Genomic DNA, 21,631 nt, shown 5'->3' with positions numbered 1-21,631 from the left:
GATCCCCCCCTCCCCAAGCTCCCCACAGTCTGGCATGCAAGCAGCCGCAGCTGCCAGACGATTTAAAAAAACAAGGTTAAAGGAGGAGCGCTCATTCCCTTAACCTCATTTTAATGGGTGGCTATTTAGGTGGTGCATGTGAATAGTTATAGAATAATAACCAGCTATAGAATAATAGCTATAGTTGTTGGTAATTAAAGCCATGTTTCTATGAATGGCCGAGCCAGGTAAGTCATTGTCATTTCATTGTGATAGGTTTGAAAATTGTTAATGAAAAGGTATGCCTTCAGTTTCACAATTTGGTATTTTTCTTTTAAATGCATGTTTAGTATTTGGATATGTTTTCAGGTGACATTGTAAAATGAAACCTAACAGAAATATATTAATCGGGATCTTTCTGACATTCTGTTTTCTGCCTTTCAGATGCAATTCCATGTGACGATTGGCCACACGGCCATGTCTATTTATATCGATTGTCCCTTTCCTAAATGGATGCACTGGGGTGTCATTTTCTATGCTACCACTTTCATTTTCCTGTTTGGTAACTTCTACTATCGGACATACAAGATGCCCAAGCAGCCCGTAAAGAACGGCAAAATTACCAATGGTGTTGTGGCAAACGGTATAAGCAAACCAGAAAATGGTCTAGTTGTGGAAAATGGAAAAAAGCAGAAAAAAGCAAAAGGAGAGTAACTTGATCCAGGCCTTAACCAATGTTGGCAGTGAGGAGTCTCCAATCTGGTTGTAAAAGAAAAAGAAACGTTATCCTATCTATACCAATTGACCTTTAGGTTATTGAAGAGATAGAACACATTATTTATGAAGATTGTTTTAACAACCCTTCAACTTAAAATTTCTATTGTAATTATGTAATTATTAAGAATCTCATGATCTCTGTGTAAACTTTTAGACTGCTGGTGTTGGTAATGTAAGAAAGAATTGCTGAAATGGCATATGTGTCAGTCTAGAGGTTAATATTTCAATTAACCACTGACTTGTTGGAGCAGACATTTCTTTGAACAAACAGATAGCTTATAAATCCCTCTGATTCTGCCAGAAATTTTAAGACCAAATAATTCCCTAATTAGAACATGGACTTTCTCTTACCCTCTTTTATCATAGTTTTGTTTGAATTCTTTTAGGCCAGATTATACTAATTTTTCCTTCATGCCTGTTACAATTTCTCCTACTGTGTGGAAATACACCTACCTCTTCTGCTGAAAACAACATTTAACATTAAATAATACTAATTTCTGAAATATGGAGTCTACCAATATAAATTTTGTTTTATGCTCAGAGGAAAAATTTTGCTTCTTGTTAAAATGTATTTTCATTCCGTTTAAGAAATCATGGTATTTCTCTTTCTCTAAAGAAAAAACATGCAAGGTATTTATTTGAAACAAAGAACAAATGATGGCCTAAGACAACCCCTATGTCTAAACTATTGTTTGCTGTCTCCAGATGCATGAACCTATGGTGCTAATGCTTATGGAAATGATTGAATGTTACACTGAGCGAGGAACAAAGTACAGAACTCAGTTCTTATTTTGCTAATGGCCTATTTATTTAGTACCAGTCATGTTAAATGAGAAGAGCAACAATATATCAGAATAGAGTGTCTTGCAGTTCAGAGCCCTAATCCAGTAGTAGGACAATTTAGTCATGACTAACTTGTTCCATTGAGTTCAATGGGGCTTAGCCATGATTCTCTCTAGCTGGATCGGGTCGAAGGCTTAAATGGCATGAGTAAACACACTTAAGAGATGTACTGTTGTGGACTGTTTACTCACAAGATGGTTTTGTTTTTTAGTACTGTAATAATTGCAGACTCATGATCTGTTTAAACAAGTACTGTACATATACACATGTGATTGTTCCTGAAAGAGGAATATTGGCTGGTGAGATTCAATCTCTTCTGTACAATCAGTTTTTCTAATCTAATTCCCATGGCTGTTCTGCTCACCATTCCTTCTGCTGCATCATTATGACTTCTCTAATGCTTTTTGTCAGAGTACCTCAAGGTCTTTTCCACCATGAACACTACACTACTGTGAAGAAAGTACAATAAAGATTCATCACTTGCACAGCCTTGAAAATTGATGGAGAGAGAAGTCATTATTTGCTCCAGCATGGAGTGATCTTGAGGCAATGCTGGAACTAGAACTGAGGTCTTTAGATTTCTCTGCACGAATGCAAGAGCCAATCCTCATATATTTATGAAAGAGAGACTTCTCACTAGCAGTGTATTTCATACCTTGAAAATAAAGCTATCTAGTAGAGACAGAAGTTCATAGAATACTCTGTTTTACGTTTACCCATCTTGTATCAGCTATAATAAACAACGGGAGAACAAAAGCCACAAAGTTCTGATGTCTATGACTTAATGGTTTTACCACAAATTCAGATTTTCCCAAAACATAACTTGAAAAATTAATAGATATCTTGTTACTGAGCATAGTTACCTGTTATCTTGGCTAACTGGTCTCCAAAAGTAACCCTAAGTGGATGGTGAAATACTGACTTGGATTGCACAAGCAAATCTATCTGATCTCAACTGGTCTGGGACCATTAACTGCTCTGTTCCATCTAAAGGTTTTCTAAAAGAAAGCACAAAAGAGGAGGTTTCCATAAGGCAACAAACATCCAAGCAAATCTAAGCACTTTGAAATCCAATTGGTTTCATTTGGGGAGAATTAATGATGTGCTTAGTCCCTCTTTTGAATTAAATGGGACTTGCATGTGTTTAAATAATGGCTGAATTGTGCCTTTAATGTGTGGAGACAAAGGCTGACATGATGTTCATTGTCACAATGGTGTGGACCACACTGGGGCTGCTGCAGGCACATAACGCAGTCCCAACGCTGTTGAGGCATGAGCAGTAGCATGATCAGGGCTGTCGCAGATATTCCCATTGTGGTGAATGGAGTATCTGCAGCAGCTCTGACTGTGCAATCACTCATCCTCAACCACATTGGGGCTGCCTCACGTGACTGCAGCAGGCCAGACAGCTCACAGCATTTATAAGACACTGCACATCATGTCGGCCACTAAATATTTTTTAAAACTTGTCTGCATATGTATTAATCCTGTTTGTAGCATATCAGTCATTCAGCACAGCATGTGATATTCTGTGGTAATCCAAACCACATAAACTATTTGAATCAAGATGTAGATGACCTTAGCATTTTTATGCTTATGGTGCTATTGAGAAATAGTTCTTCTGTTACAGGGCTAGTATGATTTTTACCACACCTTTTGATGCAGATTTCATGAGGCATAACATTTTACATACTTAAGGCCTATGTATTGTGTGTGGTAGAGATTCATATCCATGAGAATCCAAGCTAACCCAGTTGTGCAATTCCAGCAGAATATCCCTGCTTGGATTCTGGGTTATTTGTTGCTTGTGAACAAGGGAGTTGTTGGCAGTGGAGCCCAATCTGCCACAGCTGAGTAATAAGTATTTCTCAATTCAAATTGCACCCACAGGCAGATCTGGATCTAGAGCTTCCCTGGCATGCTAGTCATTGTGGCAAATGCTATTCGACAAGTGGCAGAGATTTAGGGCTCTTTTCACACACTGCATTTTCTGCACAGAGATGAACTGCATTATAATACATGGCTGATGGCACAGTTTTCTTTTTCTGGCACATGCTCATAATTTGGAGAACCACTGCATTTATCGGCTTCCTAATCTATGCTCATGTGGCCAGAGAGCCATTATTGCAGCTGTGTAGCTCAGGGTTTCTTAACCTTGGGCCCCCAGATGTTGATGGACTACAACTCCCATCATCTCCAGCCATGTCCATTGTGGCTGGGAATGTTGAGAGTTGTAGTCCATCAATATCTGGGGGCCCAAGGTTAAGAAACCCTGGTGTAGCTGTTTATCTCTGGGTCAAGAAAACAGTGTCCTGTGACCCTATGTGAGACACCTGAGTGTACTTCTCTTCTGCAGATGATTCCTAGACTTTTAATTGCATGCTTCTTTGTATGGCTGAAGATGGAATATATTTTATATCTTTGTGAGGTTTGGGGGAACAGTGTGAGAAAGCAGCATGGTTATAAGCGGAATATTTCTTAATGCCTTTCTGGCTGTATTTTCTCCCGTCTCTGAGAGTCGCCTCTCTGTTCTTTCATTTTGCATTATGCTTAGAAGTACTTTGTATTTCTGTATGAAGTATAGAAATTAATCCCTAGGTAAGACCAGGAAAGACGCGCCCCCCCCGCCCTGCAACACACATACAAGGATCCGCTGCCCGTCAGTGATCCATCCAACACTGAGCTGGATGGATCAATGGTCAGCTTGAGACAGCTGTATGGCAGCTGTATGTGTTCATATGCTAAACTGTATAAGGAACTGCTTATCCCCAGATTCACCATAATCAGGGCCTCATGAAAACAAAATGATTTTCATGCATGAATTTCGGTTCTGTATAGGAAAACAACATGAGGAGCTACAGTTGAAAATGAAAGCCCAGCTTGTGACAGTTTTTCCTACTATGTGGATCCCTGATTTTCCCTTTGAGAGGAAGTCCTGTTCCACTTTATTCAAAACCTTAGATTGCATAATCTCCAATGGCATGATTAAAACAATATAATTTAATATTAATATTAATACACATTTCTTAATAAAATGCAAAGTTGAGTAATGTATAGATGAGTCAGTACTTCCATTGGTATTGAATATTAAAAGTATAGGTAGCTTCTCCAAAATATTGCTGAAGTAGTGGGGGACGGAAACATATTTAAAGCTGGAAGTAAGATTTTGTTACCTGAGATTTTGTGCTCCTCAAAATGTTAGCTAATCAGAATTTCAAATGTCAAAGGTATATTTTGGAAATAATTTCTAGTATCTTTATCTAGAAGCTACAAACTATTTTGAAAACTATTAATGAAGTAATCCTCACAAATCTCATAAAACTGTAACCATTGTAACATTTTGTCTACTTCGTTAAAAAAAAGAAGGAATAATTCTTGTTTAAAACTTTAGCTCTCTGTCCATAGAAGTCATTGCTGATGAATCTCACCAATCCTCCTTTCCAATCAAGTGGGAGAGGGCAACATGGGGCAGTAAAATGATGCAGGAGTGTTCCAGTTTTTCACTTTTCTTAGATGAAGCATCCTATTATGTCAGTCAAGTGTGTCAGAATCAGTGCTTCTCTCTCTCTCTCTCTCTTAGTAATGTTGCAATTTGGGTGGGTGAGATGGTTGATAAAAGCTGATTGCATGTCACAATATTTTGCATATATTACAAGTGCAAACATCATGAAAGCCCTTTTCAGAACTGTGTGAGATATAAAATGACACGTTGTCTTTGTTATACTGCCAACCTGAAATATGATGTGTCAGAGTCATTAGTGAAAAGTTCTCAGGATTTTTAGATATCTGAAATGTCATCAGTGGAGCTGTATTCGTACTAAAAGGACATTTGACATGTTTTTCTTGTCCCCCTAACATTCAGAAATGTAGCTGGTTTGCGTGTACAAGTATGTGCGTGATTGTTCTATGTGCCAATGTCCAGCTAAAGTAAGGAGACTGTGAACTGTATTTTTTTAATGGCCACTGGTGTTTAATTTTCAACCATTGCTTCTTTTTTATTCTAATAGTTACATCTAAACCAATTCCATTCAACTGATGTTCACACTGCTATATTCTGTCACAACTGTAATAAGTTTTTGCAGCGACACTCCTCAAGCTGGAGGTTTTGAGAGAGAGCTGGAGGATATCAAGTTGGGAATCACACTCTGTGCTACCATCTGGAACATGTTTTGGATAATGTTAAGAGTCTCTTCATGCACAGCCCTCAAGAGTGGGTGGGGAATATTCACACCATTGGCCCTCCTTTAATGGTTGTGATATACACATGCATTCGATTACCATGTCGAGAGAGCTTCTTAGGGAAGCCGCTTCCCTGTGACCATGTATATTAGGGCAGAGTGCAGACAGAGGTCTAGAGATCTTCATGGCCATCAGTGCCATGGTCCAAAGCAGGGGTTCCCAACCTTGGCTCTCTAGAAATTGATCGGCAACTGCCCGCTTTGGCCAATGGGCCTGGCAATGACAGGAGTTGTCGCCCAGCAACATCTAGGTACCCAAGATGGGGAACCCCTTGGTCCACAGGATAGGACCCAAAGAGTGCCCTTTGTACATGCAAGCCACTTCCATGTATACACTAGAACTTTGGTGTTTTCTTTTTTTCAGCTGCAGCTCCTCATGTCTTGAGCTTGGACTCTCTGAAGGCCACACTTTGGTTTCTAGCAAAATTCCAGGCCTTTTTGCATATTTACAGAAGGCAAAAGATCTCAGCCCTCATGACTGCCAATTCAAAAAACAACACTGATTTGACAGATCCTCTTAAAAATTTAAAAGTTAAAGATGTCTTAGGTACAAGCAATTTTTTTAAAGTATGAAATTGCTGCTGCAAAAAATAAATGCAACAGTGCAAAAGCATGCAAGGACATTTATGAAAGTCTGTCCTTTTGTATAATGTCAAGATATCAGGTCAACAATTAGGATTGAGGTATGCAGGATTTTGAAAATCTTGTTTGTTGTGGAATTCTAGGCCTCAACAGTGTTGCCCTGGACACTGGCTGTAGTCAGTAGAGACTTCTTGACTCGCAGGCAGGTTTTGTTTCTGATGCTTGTCTCTCATATTCTAGCAGCTATATAATTGTGCCTTGGGTTAATAATAGGCGAGCCTGCTGTATTTAATTTAGTAAATGGAAGATGGGATACTATGTAAGGTGTTTTCTATGGAAATTTGCAAATCCTAATATCTTTTCACATACTGGAGAAAAGCAATGATTAGAAGAGATACTGTCATGACTGCTTGTTTGGCAATGGGACGCAGGTCTTTTATCACATTCCACATATACCCACTAAATGTAGTGGAATCTTATGAAAACAAAGAGTTAGAGCAGAACTGGACTCTACCCCATTTGTTCATTGATTGCACAGAAAAATACCGAAAGCAAGTTTCTAGTATTTGGGCAACTGGATCTATTGGGAGACTGTTGTTTGGTTTGCCACATTTGCCAGCACTTAAGCCAAAGAAAATGTTATTACAAGTTAATTAAAGACATTTTCATGGTGCTAAGGGGCTAATTGCAGGATGTGGGCTTTTGAACAACATTGCTGAATGTGGAAATGCAAAAGCACCATGTGAAAACAACTTAAGTGATGGAGAAAGGACCCACAGTATTCTTCCTATAATAAGGATAGATAGGTATGGTACATATGTCTTAAATATTATCATGAAAGCACATTAAATATTACCATGAAAGTTAAAACCAGGGACATTACCTAAAATATATATTGCAGTTGATTTGGGGTTCCATTGCTTATCTAAAGCATTTTTTTAAAAAGTAAAGCTGTATTCCTTCATATGGACTACTGACTTTAAGTACTGTTCTTGTTCGTGTTTATAAAGTGACCTACTGGCTACATACCTGGATGTTTATGTATGGATAGTGTCACATGACTGCAAAAACATTTGCTGATGTGATAAGCACAGTTGTTAAGCTGCTGAACACAATTAGCATTACTCATGGACTATGCATATTGAATCAATAAGCAGTTTCAAGTATCTGGGATTGACCACCCCCACAAAAAAGCACCACTGGAACCTATTTAGTCTTAGTAAGAAAATTAGCTGTTTTGAACATGATATGATCAAAATTACTATGCCATGTTCAGAGTCATTATAGTCAGTTAAGTGAATAATTGGCATTAGTCATGATCTTCTCTCTTCTAAAGAGGCATTAGCCATGATCTTCTCTTGATCAACATTCTATTTGCAATCCTGTCTCTGATCCATAAAAGAACTGCTTTTGTGAAACAAAATAAAAAATAACATATGGACAGGTGATCATCAGCCCTGGCAAAAATGAAAATTGTCAGTTATTAAATTCTTAATGTTTACTCTTGTTCATAGATACCTTGAGGGAGTCTACAAACAATATAGATAATTATTTTTGCTATTTATTTATTAATGTATATACTGTAAGAAGATATTGTTCATGGACTTGCTGTTTTGCAAATTGTGTATGAAGATGAGGCCCCCTGCCTTAGCTTGCTTTCTAACTCTGGGCTCCACAATCTCCTTGCACTAAGGACAGAGTGTAATCCTGTATGTCCATGATGTGAAACCTAAGAAAATTGGTTTGTAATTCCTTGTAAAACTTTTTTGAAATTTTAAAATGCTTTTGAGAGGGAAATTTTCTCCATGTGCTCCATCGGCCATAATGTGCTATTGGCCATCAAGCAAATGGAGTGTCCCAGCAAATGAGCTTGATAGATTGCTATCAACTAGTTTGGGTATATTAAATGCAAATACATAGGCATTTAATATAAGTATACAAAGTACTTTACAAAAGGTGGGTGCCCTTAATAACAAAGCAGACAAGTTTCCAGGTCATTGAGAAAGACACAGCTAAAATTTTGCAAGCTTACCTATTTACTAAAAGAATATAACTGTGCTACACAAGACCACAATTTTCTACTCTGTGATATCAAAATACCAATGTGTACTCATATGAGTGATTAGAGCTATGGAACTGAGTGCTTACTGAACTAAATATATTTGTTAGAGTTTATAATATTTAGAATAGTTTATAATATGCTGGTGTGATCTGTCAATGCTTGTTAATAAAGAAAAATGAATAAGAAACCTTTCTAAACTTGTTACTTCCATTTTAGGAAATCACCCAAAACATTATTTGGGGTTGTTTAGGAAGCATCCATATCCTACTGAGGATAAAGTTAGTTGTATCCTAAGGTGTCATGCCTTGGGGCAGTCCCCCGCCACCCACCGCAGTCTCTCCCTCTAGGCACAGACCCTCCATGCTACATGCCACCCTGTTCCAGAGCCCACCCCCCCAACTCTAAGGAGCAAAAGTTGGGGGGGGGCACAGGAGGCCACCGAGGGAAGGGTGGGTTGGAGAAAAGGACCTCTCACTCCTTCAGTGAATGGAATTTCATCTGCTTGCAGAATGTCACCTTAGGATATTACCTTTTGCTTTATTTTGGATTGTGCAAAGTACAGCATGACAATCTGACTTATTTCCATGAAAAATTGGTTAAGAAGACGACTTAAGTTAGTCACTTTCCAGGGGGAACCATCATGTTTGTAAGGTAAAGGCAGGGGCAGGAGGGCAGAACCAAAGAAGAACTGGTGGGCAGGAGCAGGTGCTTAACTTTCCCTTCCCACCAATTTACCCCTGCAGATCTCCCTGCCAGGTCTGTTTTAACTGATTTCTCCCCAGCCAGGCTCTAAAAGCAAACACAGGTCCAGCTGTGTGGAAAAACCACCAGGCAGAAGGGAATTTGCAGGAATAAACTGGTGAGTGTCAGAGAGTTAAATCCCATCCACTGATCCTCCTGTAAGTGCCTTCACTCTAACCAACACACACAAAATAGCACAGTTCTACCCTCTGTCAGAATTTAATTGATTTCAATCTATTTGAGGCCAAACTGCACAATATCAAAGTGTCATTGTGCTGTTGTTCTTTTAAAATAGCCACAGGGAATCCGATCTGGATTGGGCCTACAGTTGTGGGGAGGGGTGATTTTTGTTAGATTCACAGTATGGGGGGATGATTAAAAATAAAACAACGCTCTCCCCACACCACAGACCTGATCTGGTTCATACCTTACACTCACAGTTGCTATTGTGCGTGGGGTGGGGGACCTCAAAAGCACAGTGACTCTGTGTATCCCATCTATTCTCTTATGCCCAATTACCTTTAGCTGCATGAGGGCTAGCAGGTTTTTCCTCTTACCAATAGATTTCATGAGAATTTGCAGTACAACTCAATCCACATATTTATTCACTGGGTTTTTAGAAAGCTGAATCTTTTGAAATGAATAGAATTATTATTATTTTTTGGAAGTATGATGTGGAATTATTATTTAATCTTAATATTTGAGTGGTTAAAGTAAAAGCAAAATATGAAAACTGAGGCCCTTTCATACCAAATGCAAAGTGCACAGTAAGCAAAGGCACTGTTACCCCTGGATTTTGGGGCTGAAGTCCAGGGCCTCCATATCCTCTGGAGGTCCCAAATCCTCTTCAGTCTGTCCTGGGTGGTATGATTTGTGTCCTCAAGAACCTACGTGTAAAAAAATGATGCTTAACTTGTAGTGTCAGAGGGGGGGTGGTGGAATCCAAAAGCCTTTAGGTCCTGGCTCCAAAATTACCTAGGTGCACCTCTGACCTAAGCACAGAACCGCATTAATTAAAGGCTCCTGAGTTATTTGGAATACAATCTTCTCAGTGCATGATAGCATACCTAATCCTTTCTTCAATACATGCGTAGTCATTGAAATTGTCTCCCTGTATTAGATGGATCAACACCCATACAATGATTCATATCAGCAAATGAACCTTCCTGTACAGGTCTGTGCATTTTACAGCCTAGAGCACCATCTTAGAGCTCTTTAAATCTGCTTACAGAGCACCTGACCCAAAGCCTATTTGGATCAGACTCAGGAAACTGGAGGTGAAGGCACTGCATTTGCTGAAAACTGTTGCCACATGTGGCATTATTATGTGGAACAGATATCAGGGCATTTTCATTTTCAATTATGTAAGCCTTTAAGTCTTTTTTATATTTTTAGGCTCAAGTATTGCCTTATGCAAGGTATCTTCCTATTTATGGTTAGTAGCAATATATGGTATAATGCTCATAAATTAAGGCGGGGAAATTAAAAAATGTAATGGCCTGATCCTGCTTCCTGTGGCTCCAAAGGGAGATGGATTAAACCAGTAGCTGCAATCTCCCCTCAAAAATCTAATGCATGTCTTCTGAAGATTGTACAGAAACCTAGCAGATACTGCTTCAAATGTAATAATTCTTACTTTAGCCTTTTAGCATTTGTATGACTTACAACATTTTTGCTACTGAAATATTTCCATGGATTGTATTTGGGGAATGGGGGTGGGGTTTTTAGGCTTCACTATAGCCCTTTTTGGATGTTATGAAGAAGGACTCTTTAGAGCAGGCATCCCCAAACTGCGGCCCTCCAGATGTTGCTGAACTACAACTCCCAGCATCCCTAGACACAATTTTTTGTGGCTGGGTATGCTGGAAGTTGTAGTTCAGCAACATCTGGAGGGCCGCAGTTTGGGGATGCCTGCTTTAGAGCATCTAAAGCAGGTCTGGAAGTACCACTCCAGCCTCTCACTCACCGCCCACCACCATCCCAGTCACAGAAACACCTACACCAACATGGTTACAGTGTTCACCTCTTCGATTAATGCTGCTGTAACTGTGAGCAGTGGGCGGAGGTAAGTGCCAGGCCAGGGTGGAATTCTGGACTCACTTTCCATAGCATCTGATTAGGGATTATCTCATCTTTGAGAAGCTGTAATCTTGCATCCAAGGATGCATGCATACGTCCCTCAGGAATCAATGGGATTTGTGCATGAAAATGGCTGCATGAAGAAGTCCAGCCATAATTTAAGTAACATCCTTTGTTAATGCTCCCTTTATGACAATTGGACAGCTTGTCTGGTGAAGTCCTGCTTTTATGTAAATAAGGATGTTAAACTGCTCTTATGGGCACATTAATTGATAGCATTTATAACAAGATTTCACTTTTAAATAGGAGGATTGATAGAGGGGTATTGTACTGATGACCTTGCTTGTTCTGTGTACAAAGTTATATAATGTTATCATGTATATGTATATGGCTTGAATCAAATGAGACCAAATTGCTATTTTTAAAAAATTATATTTCACATAATGTCACATAAAAATATTTCACATAATGTTATCTGCTGCTAATTTTCAAAGGTGAGGAATAGCAGCTAACATGTTTAAAATGTGTGCCATTTTATGTCCCAATCTAAGTTTTGCTTCTAGGAAATGGATTTCCCCCCCTTCGAACCTGTATGGAATTTTTGCAGCTTCTTTAGCTATTGTATAACAAGTTTTGCAAAAATACAATAAAAATGTAAAAATGGACAAAAAGTATTTACCGTCTGTCTTTCCCCCTGCCCTGTCAATTGTATCTTAGAATCTATGGCAAAATAGCCCATGTAGTCTACTGGGTACTCAGCTCACATAGCCACATCTCTCTAGTCTTCAAGATGGCCACCACATGTTATAGTGACATTTCAGGCCAGTTCAGATGAATTCTGACTGCAACACAGAGCAGGATGGGGTCTCCCTAGCATCACTGGAGGATGACCCAACATGCTGTTGGGGCATCCTTTAATCATGTGAAGGGGATACTCATCTGAATTGCCCCTCCACATGTGCTCCAAAACCTTATCTTATACATGATGAATAGAGACAAATAGTCTATTCTTGTCTAGGCTTGAAAGGACAGTGTCAGAAAACCTAAAGCTCAGAATAAGCTGAGGTAGTAAGGGATGCTAAGAGCAACAAAAAGGGTGGGGTTTTTGGGGGGGGCAGGTTTTCAGATGTTCAAGGTATGAGGAAAAGGAAAGAAATGGCAGTCCCACCATTTTAATAAGGAGGATGAAAAGTTAACAGATGACGAAGAGAAGGCAGAACCACACAATTCCTATTTTGCTTCCATCTTCTCTCCCAAAGGGGAACTGTGTGCAGTCTCACAAAAGAAATGTGGATGGCGTGGAGTCAACTTTACAGTTAAGGATCGATAAGGAGTTGCTCAGGAAATACCTACCTATTTAAATTGAGTTAAATAAATCTTAGATAAATCTAGATCAATTACATTCTAAAATATAACATAACTTACTGATGTACTCTCAGAACCTTTGACTATCATTTTGACAAACCCTGGAGAACAAATGAAGTGCCACAAGACTGGAAATGGGCTAATGTTATCTCAATATTCAAATGGGGGGGGGAGGAACTGGGAAATTATAGCCCAGTCAGTCTAACACTTATATCAGAGAAAACATAGAGACGGATTGTCTTACTTAGTGTTTGTTCTAGAAAGCAACTTAATGACAATGCAGAGATTAATAGAAGCCAGCATGGATTTTTCAAATATAAATCCTGCCAGACTAATCTTATCTCCTTTTTCATTTTTTTTTTAAATTTGGTTACTAGTTTCGTTGATTGGGTGTCTGCTGTGAATATAATTTATCTTGACTTCAGGAAAGCATTTGATAAAGTATTTTTCATTATATTTTAGTATCATTAGTCTTAGCTTATTAGTATTATTAGCCTTTGAATTGTAATGATACTCATTAACAAATGAGAATTAATGATACTCATTAACAAATGAGTCAAACGCAGGCTAAATGATAGTACCATGGATTCACATTCAGGTGAATAAGATGGATTCACAGCTGGCTGGAAAATTGTACTTGGAGAGTGCTCATTCATGACTGTTCATCAAACTGGGGGAAAGCTTTGAGTGGTGTGCCACAGAGCTCTGTTCTGGGCCCTTCACTCTTTAATCTTTTTATCAGTGACTTAGATGAAGAGATGGAGGCAATCCTCAGATCTGCAGATGACACACAACTGGGAGGAAGACAAGAATAAACATTCAAAAGAATGGATAAAATGGGAAACTGGGCTGAAATGAACAAAATGAAATTCAACAGAGACAGTAGCAAAGTTATGCAAGTTGGTTTAGTTCAGTTTGTCCCGTTGTCCAGTTTGGGGCACCATACTTTAGAAGGACATAGACAAATTGGAACAAGTTCAGAGAAGGGATATGAAGGTTGTCATGGGTATGGAAAACATGTCCTTTCTGGAAAGGTTGAAGGAACTGAGTACATTTAAGATGGAAAAAAGAGAACTGGAGGAGGACTGGGTCACACTCTTCAATACCTGAAGGGCTGTCACCAGAGGCATATCTAGGGTTCATGTTATGCTATAAAAGAAAACTATTATAAAATGATGTATAGATGGTATCTGACACCAAAAAAATTGGCATTAATGTATAAAAATGTTTCAAACAAATGTTGGAAGTGTGGACATTCTGAAGGCACCTTTTTTCATATGTGGTGGACCTGTGGGAAGGCTAAAGCCTATTGGGATATGATATATAATGAGTTAAAGAAAATATTTAAAATGACATTTCCTAAGAAGCCAGAATCCTTCCTGCTGGGAATAACACAAGGTGTAATCTCTACAACTAATTTAACATTTTTTATGTATGCTTCTACGGCGGCCAGAATTATATATGCACAGAAATGGAAGAGTAATGAACTGCCTTCAAAAGAAGACTGGCTGATAAAATTTTTGGAATATGCGGAGATGGCAAAACTTAAAAAACACTGATAAGAGACCAAAACTTGGAATGTTTTAAAGAAGATTGGAACCATTCTTGTTGTATCTAAAGAATTACTTTCCTACTATAGACTTTACAGCAGGGTTTGAAATTTAGCAAAAAACTGCAGGTTGGGTAGATTAGCTATGTTTGTAAGGGTTTAAATTTATGCTTTGAATTATTATTATAGCAAGGGTAAACTTTATAGCTGATGAATCACAAAGAGATGTGTGCGGGAAGTCCACCTTTTTGTGTGTATTTGTAATAAATGACAACATTACTATTGTTAAAATTAATAAAAATTGAATTTGAAAAAAAAGAGGCATATCTAGGGAAAATAGCACCTAGGGCAAGCACTGAAATTGTGCCCCCTGTCCAAACATCTGACACCCATCTTTCAGATAACTTTGCCATAATATCAGCTGAAAAATACAAGTCAAGCTCGTTAATCTTTTAATATTTCAAAAACTATTTAGCAGTGGATGTAGCCAGACCAAAAATGCTGGAAAACTACAAATTTCAGAACGCTGGGGCTCATGAAATACCCAAATACAATATGGAGGTGTACTTGGAAAACTAAACAGAAGTGCCTGTCGAATTCTCTACTATGCATTGTACCATCACTATTACATAAGTTTTAAAAATAAATGGAGAATTTGACTTTTCCCAGATACTCTGAAAATAACTAAAATATATGCAGAATAAACTGTGTCACTGCTTGGAATATATTCTAGTATTTCAGAAAGACAGTTAAAATGAGAGAAAGAGAGCAAGAAACTCCCAGTGGGCCTTAATACTAAGGATTTCACATTGACTCAAAGACAAACTCACCATTAATAGCCATATTATTAAGACATCACATTTAACTCACTTATCACAAGAAGCAAAGTAAGAGCAAATGAATATAATCCTAGCTCATAAGCTTCAGCTCAGTATTCACAAGCCATATATATATATATAACCTGTAGCCCCTTTGGGCGGCTTCCTAAAGGCCATGGAGGGGGGGGGTCTGCAAAGGTTCCTCCTCCCCCCGCTGGCCTCTAGGGCCTCACTGGGACCATTTGAGCATGTGCAGTGGCCATTTTTAAAATATATATATTTAAAAAACCAGCGACTGAAAACAAAATGGCTGCCGCACAGGCTCAAATGGCTCTGCAAAGCATGGCATGGCTCTGCAAAGCATGGCAGGGGCCATTTGAGCATGCATGGTGGCCAATTTGTTTTCGGCAGCCATTTAAATTTTTTTTTTAAACGGCACCTCCCCCTTCAAGTGGCACCCAGGGCACGTGCCCTGCCTGCCCTACCCTAGATACGCCCCTGGCTGTCACATACAAGAGGGCAACGATTTGTTCTCTGCTGCCCCAGAGGACTGGGCTTGAATTACAAGGTGGTAATTTCAGTTTAACAGATTTGAAGAAACTTCTTTATGGTAAGAACAGTTCAAGAATAGAATCAATTACTTAGGGGTGTGGGTGGGCCTCAATGGAGGTCTTCAGAACTCATTGGAGATCTTCAGCAGAGGCTGGGGAGCCATCTGTTGGGGATGCTGTAGCTCTGGATTTCCTGCATCAAGCAGGGGGTTGGACTAGATGGCCTATAAGGCTTCCTCTGATTTTAAAATTCCATCATTCTGTTGTAGGGAATGATAAATAAATTTGATAAATAAATAATAAATTCTCAGTTTTTCAATAGGCTGTTTCTAGCCTTGCTGCCAGCCAGGGGAGTGCGGAACCAGTTTGATTTGAACTGGGTTCGACTCAAACCAGGACGGTTCAACAGGTTCAAACGTGAACCTGACCAGCCCCCCAAAAGAGGGGGCTGTTCCAAGTTTGAACTGAACCGAGCCCACTTTGAATCAAACTAGTTTGAACCAGTTCAATTGTTCAAATGGCATGGTTCAAACCGGTTCGATGGTTCAAATGGTATAGTGGACGCCATTTTATCTGGTGTGTTTACAAGTTTTCTCTCTTGCTGATTGGTTTTATGCCACTGCCTTTCGATTGGCTAGTGAGCTGCTTTCTCCGGGTTGTCTTGTTATCATTCAAATCATAGTGTTGTTAGGGCAACTCTGCCCCCATTGACTGAGTGGGGGACGAGGGGGAGCAAAAAGGAGGAAGTTTCAAAGTGTATTTAAAGCAAGGCGGTGTCTGCCTGGCTTCACTTTGCCCCTGGATTCTGGAAGGAGAGAGAGAGAGAGAGAGAGAGAGAGAGAGAGCGAGCACGAGCGCGCGAGCGCTGGTGGGAGGGCACTGTCAGGGAAGAAGCTCTTTCCTTGGTGGGAGCAGAGGAGGAGGTGTTGTCAGCTGCTAGCCCAGCAGACAGATCTCTCTCATCCTCCGCCCCATTAATCTCAGTGTGACCCACCCACCCACTCTGAGACTGAGGATGAAAAGGAGGAGTCATTCTTGTGGCATCTGGACCTTCTTAGCCCCAGATGGAGTCAGCAGGGCCCGACACCAGTCTGCACTTCACAGCTGATCTGTGGATCAGCTGCTGTGGGATGCAGGCTGCTTTCCTGTCCCTCACAGCACACTGGGGAGAGAGGGGTGACATCATCGGCTGCTGTGATGAATCCCAGGTGGGCTGTGCTATATGTTGAGCCACTGGACACAGATCACACAGCAGACGAGTTGCCGGCCGTTGGACACCAGGTGGAGGAATGGCTGTCTGGATAGCCAAACCTTGGACGAGGCTTCCTGGTCACTGACAATGGTGCCAATGTGCTGAGGGCAGGTCAACAGCTGCAGTTGGTGTCCATATGCTGTCTGGCACACACACTGCATCTGGTTATGATAGATGCACTTGGTATTAAGGAGGCTAAGTCCAGGGAATGTAGAGGCCTCCTTCCTGGAGGGCCTGCTACTGCCACAGCTGATCTTGTGGAGAAGTGCTGCAAGTTAGCAGCCTACTTCCACCACAGCAAGAAGGGTAGGTGGGTGCTCAGGGAGAGGCAGCGTGAACTCAGCCTACCTGAACACCTCAGCCCTAGGGCTGTTGAGATGTGGCGGAACTCTACCTTTCTCTTGCACCAGCACCAGCAGGAGGAGGAGGAAGAGGAAGAGGAAGAGGAAGAGGAAGAGGAAGAAGAAATATTTATATAACATTTTCAACAAAAGTTTCCAAAGCAGTTTACATGGAGAAATAATAAATAAGATGGCTCCCTGTTCCCAAAGGGCTCACAATCTAAAAAGAAACATAAGACAGGCATCGGCCACTGGAAGTACTATGCTGGGTTGGATAGGGCCAGTTACTCTCCCCCTGCTAAATAAAGAGAATTGCCTTGTTTAAAAGATGCCTCTTTGTCTAGTTAGCAGGGGAGCAAGAGATGGCCATCCACACCCTGACGAGGACATGTAGCTTGGGAGTGTGTGACCTGTCCAACACAGATTGGAAGCTAATTTCTGAGCTTGTTGTGACACTCGAGCCATTCCTTCTTGCAAAGAGCAGCTTGTGTGACAAAGCAACAACACTGATCCAGGCTTTGCCTGCTGCTCTCCTCTTGGAGAAGAAGTTGGGTGTGCTCCAGACCTCCCTGACTGCTGGGGAAGCACACGCCCTGGCAGATTGGTTGAGGAGTGGAGTGGTGGAGTGGCTCAGGAGCAAGCTGGGTCAATCAGCAGAGCATGTTTTAGTCTGCCTATGTGACCCAACTGTGAAGGGCAACACCTTGACTCCTGATAAGCACCTGAAATGAGATTCCAAATGCTTGTCCCATGACCTTGATGGGGGCCAGCCACCTGGCAAAACCAGACTTTGCAAGTTTCGGAAGTGGCATGAGACACAGGGAGAAGGAAAGGTTGCCAGGAGCCTCCTCTTTCTCTCCTCATGTTTCTTGGAACCTTTGCAAGGAGTATACAGAGAGATGCTCCTTGCAAAGCTTGGAAGGAACATACCAATTTATATATGTCCATGGTTGCCATGAAGTCCTGAGCCACCCCCTACTAGGGGGGCCTCAGCATGGACACTGAAGACTCCCAAGGCAATAAGTCTGGAGGGGAGCCATTGCCCCCTGTCCACCAGGGTCTTGCCAGCTCCGATGTTCATTCAGCAGGCAAGGCCAGCGAGGCTCCAGGCAGGGCGGGTGGCCAGGCAGGGCAGCCCAATGAGCGGCCAGCCAAGACGCTGCAAGATCAAGGAGCCAGGCTAGAGGGGCCAGGGGAAGGGCGGGGGCGAGGGAGGGAGGGAGGAGGCAGCAGCAGACAGAGGCACAGCTGAGGGGGATACGGGTGAGAGTAGCCTGATATGGCAGGTCAGAGGTCCAATTAGCAGGGGCGTGGGATGCATCAGGTGTCAGGAGGGATTTAAAGCAGGCTCAGCTAGTGATGAGAGGCAGTTGGAGGGTGAGTGGTGGAGGCCTCCGGAGAAAGACTGCCACAGCGACCACAAGGAGTCTGGAGGAGGAGGAGGACTCAGGTGAACCAAACCCCCTCCCCTCAAAAACTCTGGGGCCCTGCGTGGGGGGAGGGAGAGGTACAATAGCTGTGGAGAGACGAGTGGCATGATACCCCCTCTGAGACTACCCCAGTCAGCTCAGGTAGATAGACTGAAATGCAAGGGAGTGGTTGGTACACCAACAGAATCCCCAGCCTATCTCAGAAGTCCATCATCGAGGACAAACACTCGAAATCTGGAGATCGCCTAACCGGGCATCTGGAAATGGGGAAAGTCTCACAACAAATGACCACCACACCCTCTACCCAACCCTCAAGTCAGGGCTGCTGCAGGATCGGGAAACCTGGAGAACAAAGCTGAGAGAGACCAATCTCACCCAGCTCATCCAACCAAGTCTCTATCACACATACCAGGTCAGGACTGCTACTACATAATTGTAGAACATGATAAAATAATTATGTGGTGAGTCAGAGTGTTTTTCTTTAGCAAATTAACCAATTACATTACCAACTTTAGTCCAGTACTTTGCTTTTAATTGACGCCTGTCTTAACTCCTGTTTTCAGTTCTGTTGGCATCCCTTCCCCTTGTCTCCTGTGTGCTCTTTTCCCGTGAAATTCCTGTTGTTTCCCATGAAATTCCTGTGAGAATGGGTGACATCCAGACCTTTGACACAGCTGTTTGCTGCCAACAGGACTCCTTCTGCAGAGTTCATGTAATGGGACCTTCTGAAAATGGAAAGGGACCTTGCATGAGCACAACTTCTGTCAATGGTGCATCATTGAGCCAAACATTTGGATGCCACCCATTTATAGGTAAACCTGGATGTTTTGTGGGCCAATTTTCATGCTCAGCTGGAAGGAGAAGAGCTATTTACAGTCCCTGTTACTCCTTTTCCTTTCTTTTCTTTTCCTTTCCTTTCCTTTCCAGCTAAAAGCATCATGTGTAATATTAAGTTTGTCCTTCTAGAGCAGGCATCCCCAAACTGCGGCCCTCTAGATGTTGCGGAACTACAACTCCCAGCATCCCTAGACACACTTTTTTGTGGCTGGGTATGCTGGAAGTTGTAGTTCAGCAACATCTGGAGGGTCGCAGTTTGGGGATGCCTGTTCTAGAGGGTTGGAACAGTATCTTGATTCTTGATATTGCCAAGATGTACTTAATTTCTAACTCAGTGATCACTATTTTTAAGCGGGCGCCACTTTGGCAAAACACCTTCAATGTGAGGGCCATTTCTCACTGTGCTGACCTCCACATGGTACTGCGCTTTTCTCAGGACTGGGTAGCCCATTGAAGAGAGATGGAACCCTCTCTTAAGAGATCTAGCAGGAAAGCACTGGGAAGGGCTGCACGTCCCAGGAGTCAGTGAATGCCTTCCAAGATGGTGCAGGGGCTCAAGAGGGCTCTGTTTCCCTTAAAGAAGCTCCCCCCACCCACCGGCACTGGGCAAAGCACAACACTGCATGGTAGGAATAGTCATAATCTCCGTATGTTGTCAGAGGACAGTGCAAAGTATTCTCCTTGGGCCAAAGTGCCAAAGGTGCACTTAGGGTTAATGGAGGGCTGTCACTGTTAACTGCTGTAATGGCAGAAACAGTGCCTGATATAACATTGGGGAATGTACGCTCATGACCCCTTACAAAGAACTAAAGTAAGACATCTTAGTCCAGGGCTACTCAACCTTGGCCATCCTGCAGATGTTGACCTGCAACTCCCAACTTCCCTGACTATTGGCCACTGTGGTTGTGTTAGGTGGTCCAAAATCCGGACTTCCTGTGCATCCCCCCTGCACCCCTACAGAGGTGTACAGAGTCCAGCTCTCTCTAGGAGAGTTCAGGGAGAAAACCCTGTTCACCACTGTTGCTAGGAGTAGCCCAGGGAACCATCTAAAGAAGGAGCATGACTGTGATTCCTGACATCCCAGAAAGGACTTCCTGTGTCTCCACACTCTAGTCTAAATTGCTCCTGAGACTCCCAAGAAAAGGCAACCATGCTTTCCTTCTACCTTTGTGCATTCCTGCACTGGGCTGCTGTCAGTCCCCTCATGCCTGTCGGATCCTTCATATCCTCAGAATCAACCATTTGCCTCCGCTTCAGGAACAATCAAGCCCTAAAATCAACCTTCCAATTCTTCTCAGGAAGCTAAAGCCTCTGGAAAGTATCTAACTACCCCCAAACCCATTGTTCCCCATCAAGAGTCACCCTCAGTAACCCTAAACCCAGAGGGGCACTGATATAGCACATAGCTTTAGCCAAAAAGGCATCCTTCCTCCTATAAAATAGCTAGCCAAAAGATCCACAAACATCCCTTCCCCCCTCTGCCCCACTTATGGTCTCCTGCTAGCTCTTCTGACTGGCCCTGCCCTCTTTCTCCTCTCGGACTCTTTCAGGTCTTTCTCCTTGCTTCTGTCAGTCTTCCTGCCAGTTCTCTGACCAGTCTTGCCTTCCCTCTGTAGCCAAACGGGTTCAGGTTTCTTTCCTTCCCCCCTTGGTCTTCTTGCCAGCTTCCTGGCCAGGGGCGTATCTAGGGTAGGGCAGCCAGGGCATGTCCTCCGGGCACCACTTGAAGGGGGGGGGGCATTTTTAAAAAATTTAAAAACGGCCACCGAAAAAAAAATGGCCACCATGCATGCTCAAATGGCCTCTGTGAGGCCCTAGGCCATGCCAGGCCTTGCAGAACCATTTGAGCCTGTGCGGTGGCCATTTTGTTTTCAGTGGTTGTTTTAAATAAACAAATAAATAAATAAATACACACAAACACACACACACAGTGTATATATATGTGTGTGTGTATATATATACAGAGTGTGTGTGTGTGTGTGTGTGTGTGTGTGTGTGTGTATATATATATATATATTTATTTATTTATTTATTTATTTATTTATTTATTTATTTATAATGGCCACTGCACATTAAATGTGATGTCTTAATAATATGGCTATTAATGGTGAGTTTGTCTTTGAATCAGTGTGAAATCCTTAGTATTAAGGCCCACTGGGAGTGTTTTGCTCTCTTTCTCTCATTTTA

General features: G+C 41.7%; 1 protein-coding gene across 4 annotated transcripts in view; it reads left to right on the top strand.

Moving 5' to 3' along the window:
- The window catches only part of ELOVL4 (ELOVL fatty acid elongase 4), a 115,932-nt gene extending 104,903 nt beyond the window's left edge, over positions 1 to 11,029 (top strand). For 3 of the 4 annotated variants that reach the window (XM_053287027.1, XM_053287025.1, XM_053287026.1), the window contains one exon: positions 424 to 11,029. In XM_053287027.1, the coding sequence (XP_053143002.1) occupies positions 424 to 693 (270 nt within the window). In that variant the 3' untranslated portion in view covers positions 694 to 11,029. The remainder of the gene's footprint in view (positions 1 to 423) is intronic. The other variant, XR_008314151.1, reaches the window with a different exon arrangement.
- The last annotated feature ends 10,602 nt before the right edge of the window (positions 11,030 to 21,631 follow it).

This window comes from Hemicordylus capensis, chromosome 1 (genome assembly GCF_027244095.1).
Source record: "Hemicordylus capensis ecotype Gifberg chromosome 1, rHemCap1.1.pri, whole genome shotgun sequence".
NCBI classification, from domain to species: domain Eukaryota; kingdom Metazoa; phylum Chordata; class Lepidosauria; order Squamata; family Cordylidae; genus Hemicordylus; species Hemicordylus capensis.
Note: the sequence above shows the minus strand (reverse complement) of the source record. Positions and strands in the feature narration are given on the sequence as shown.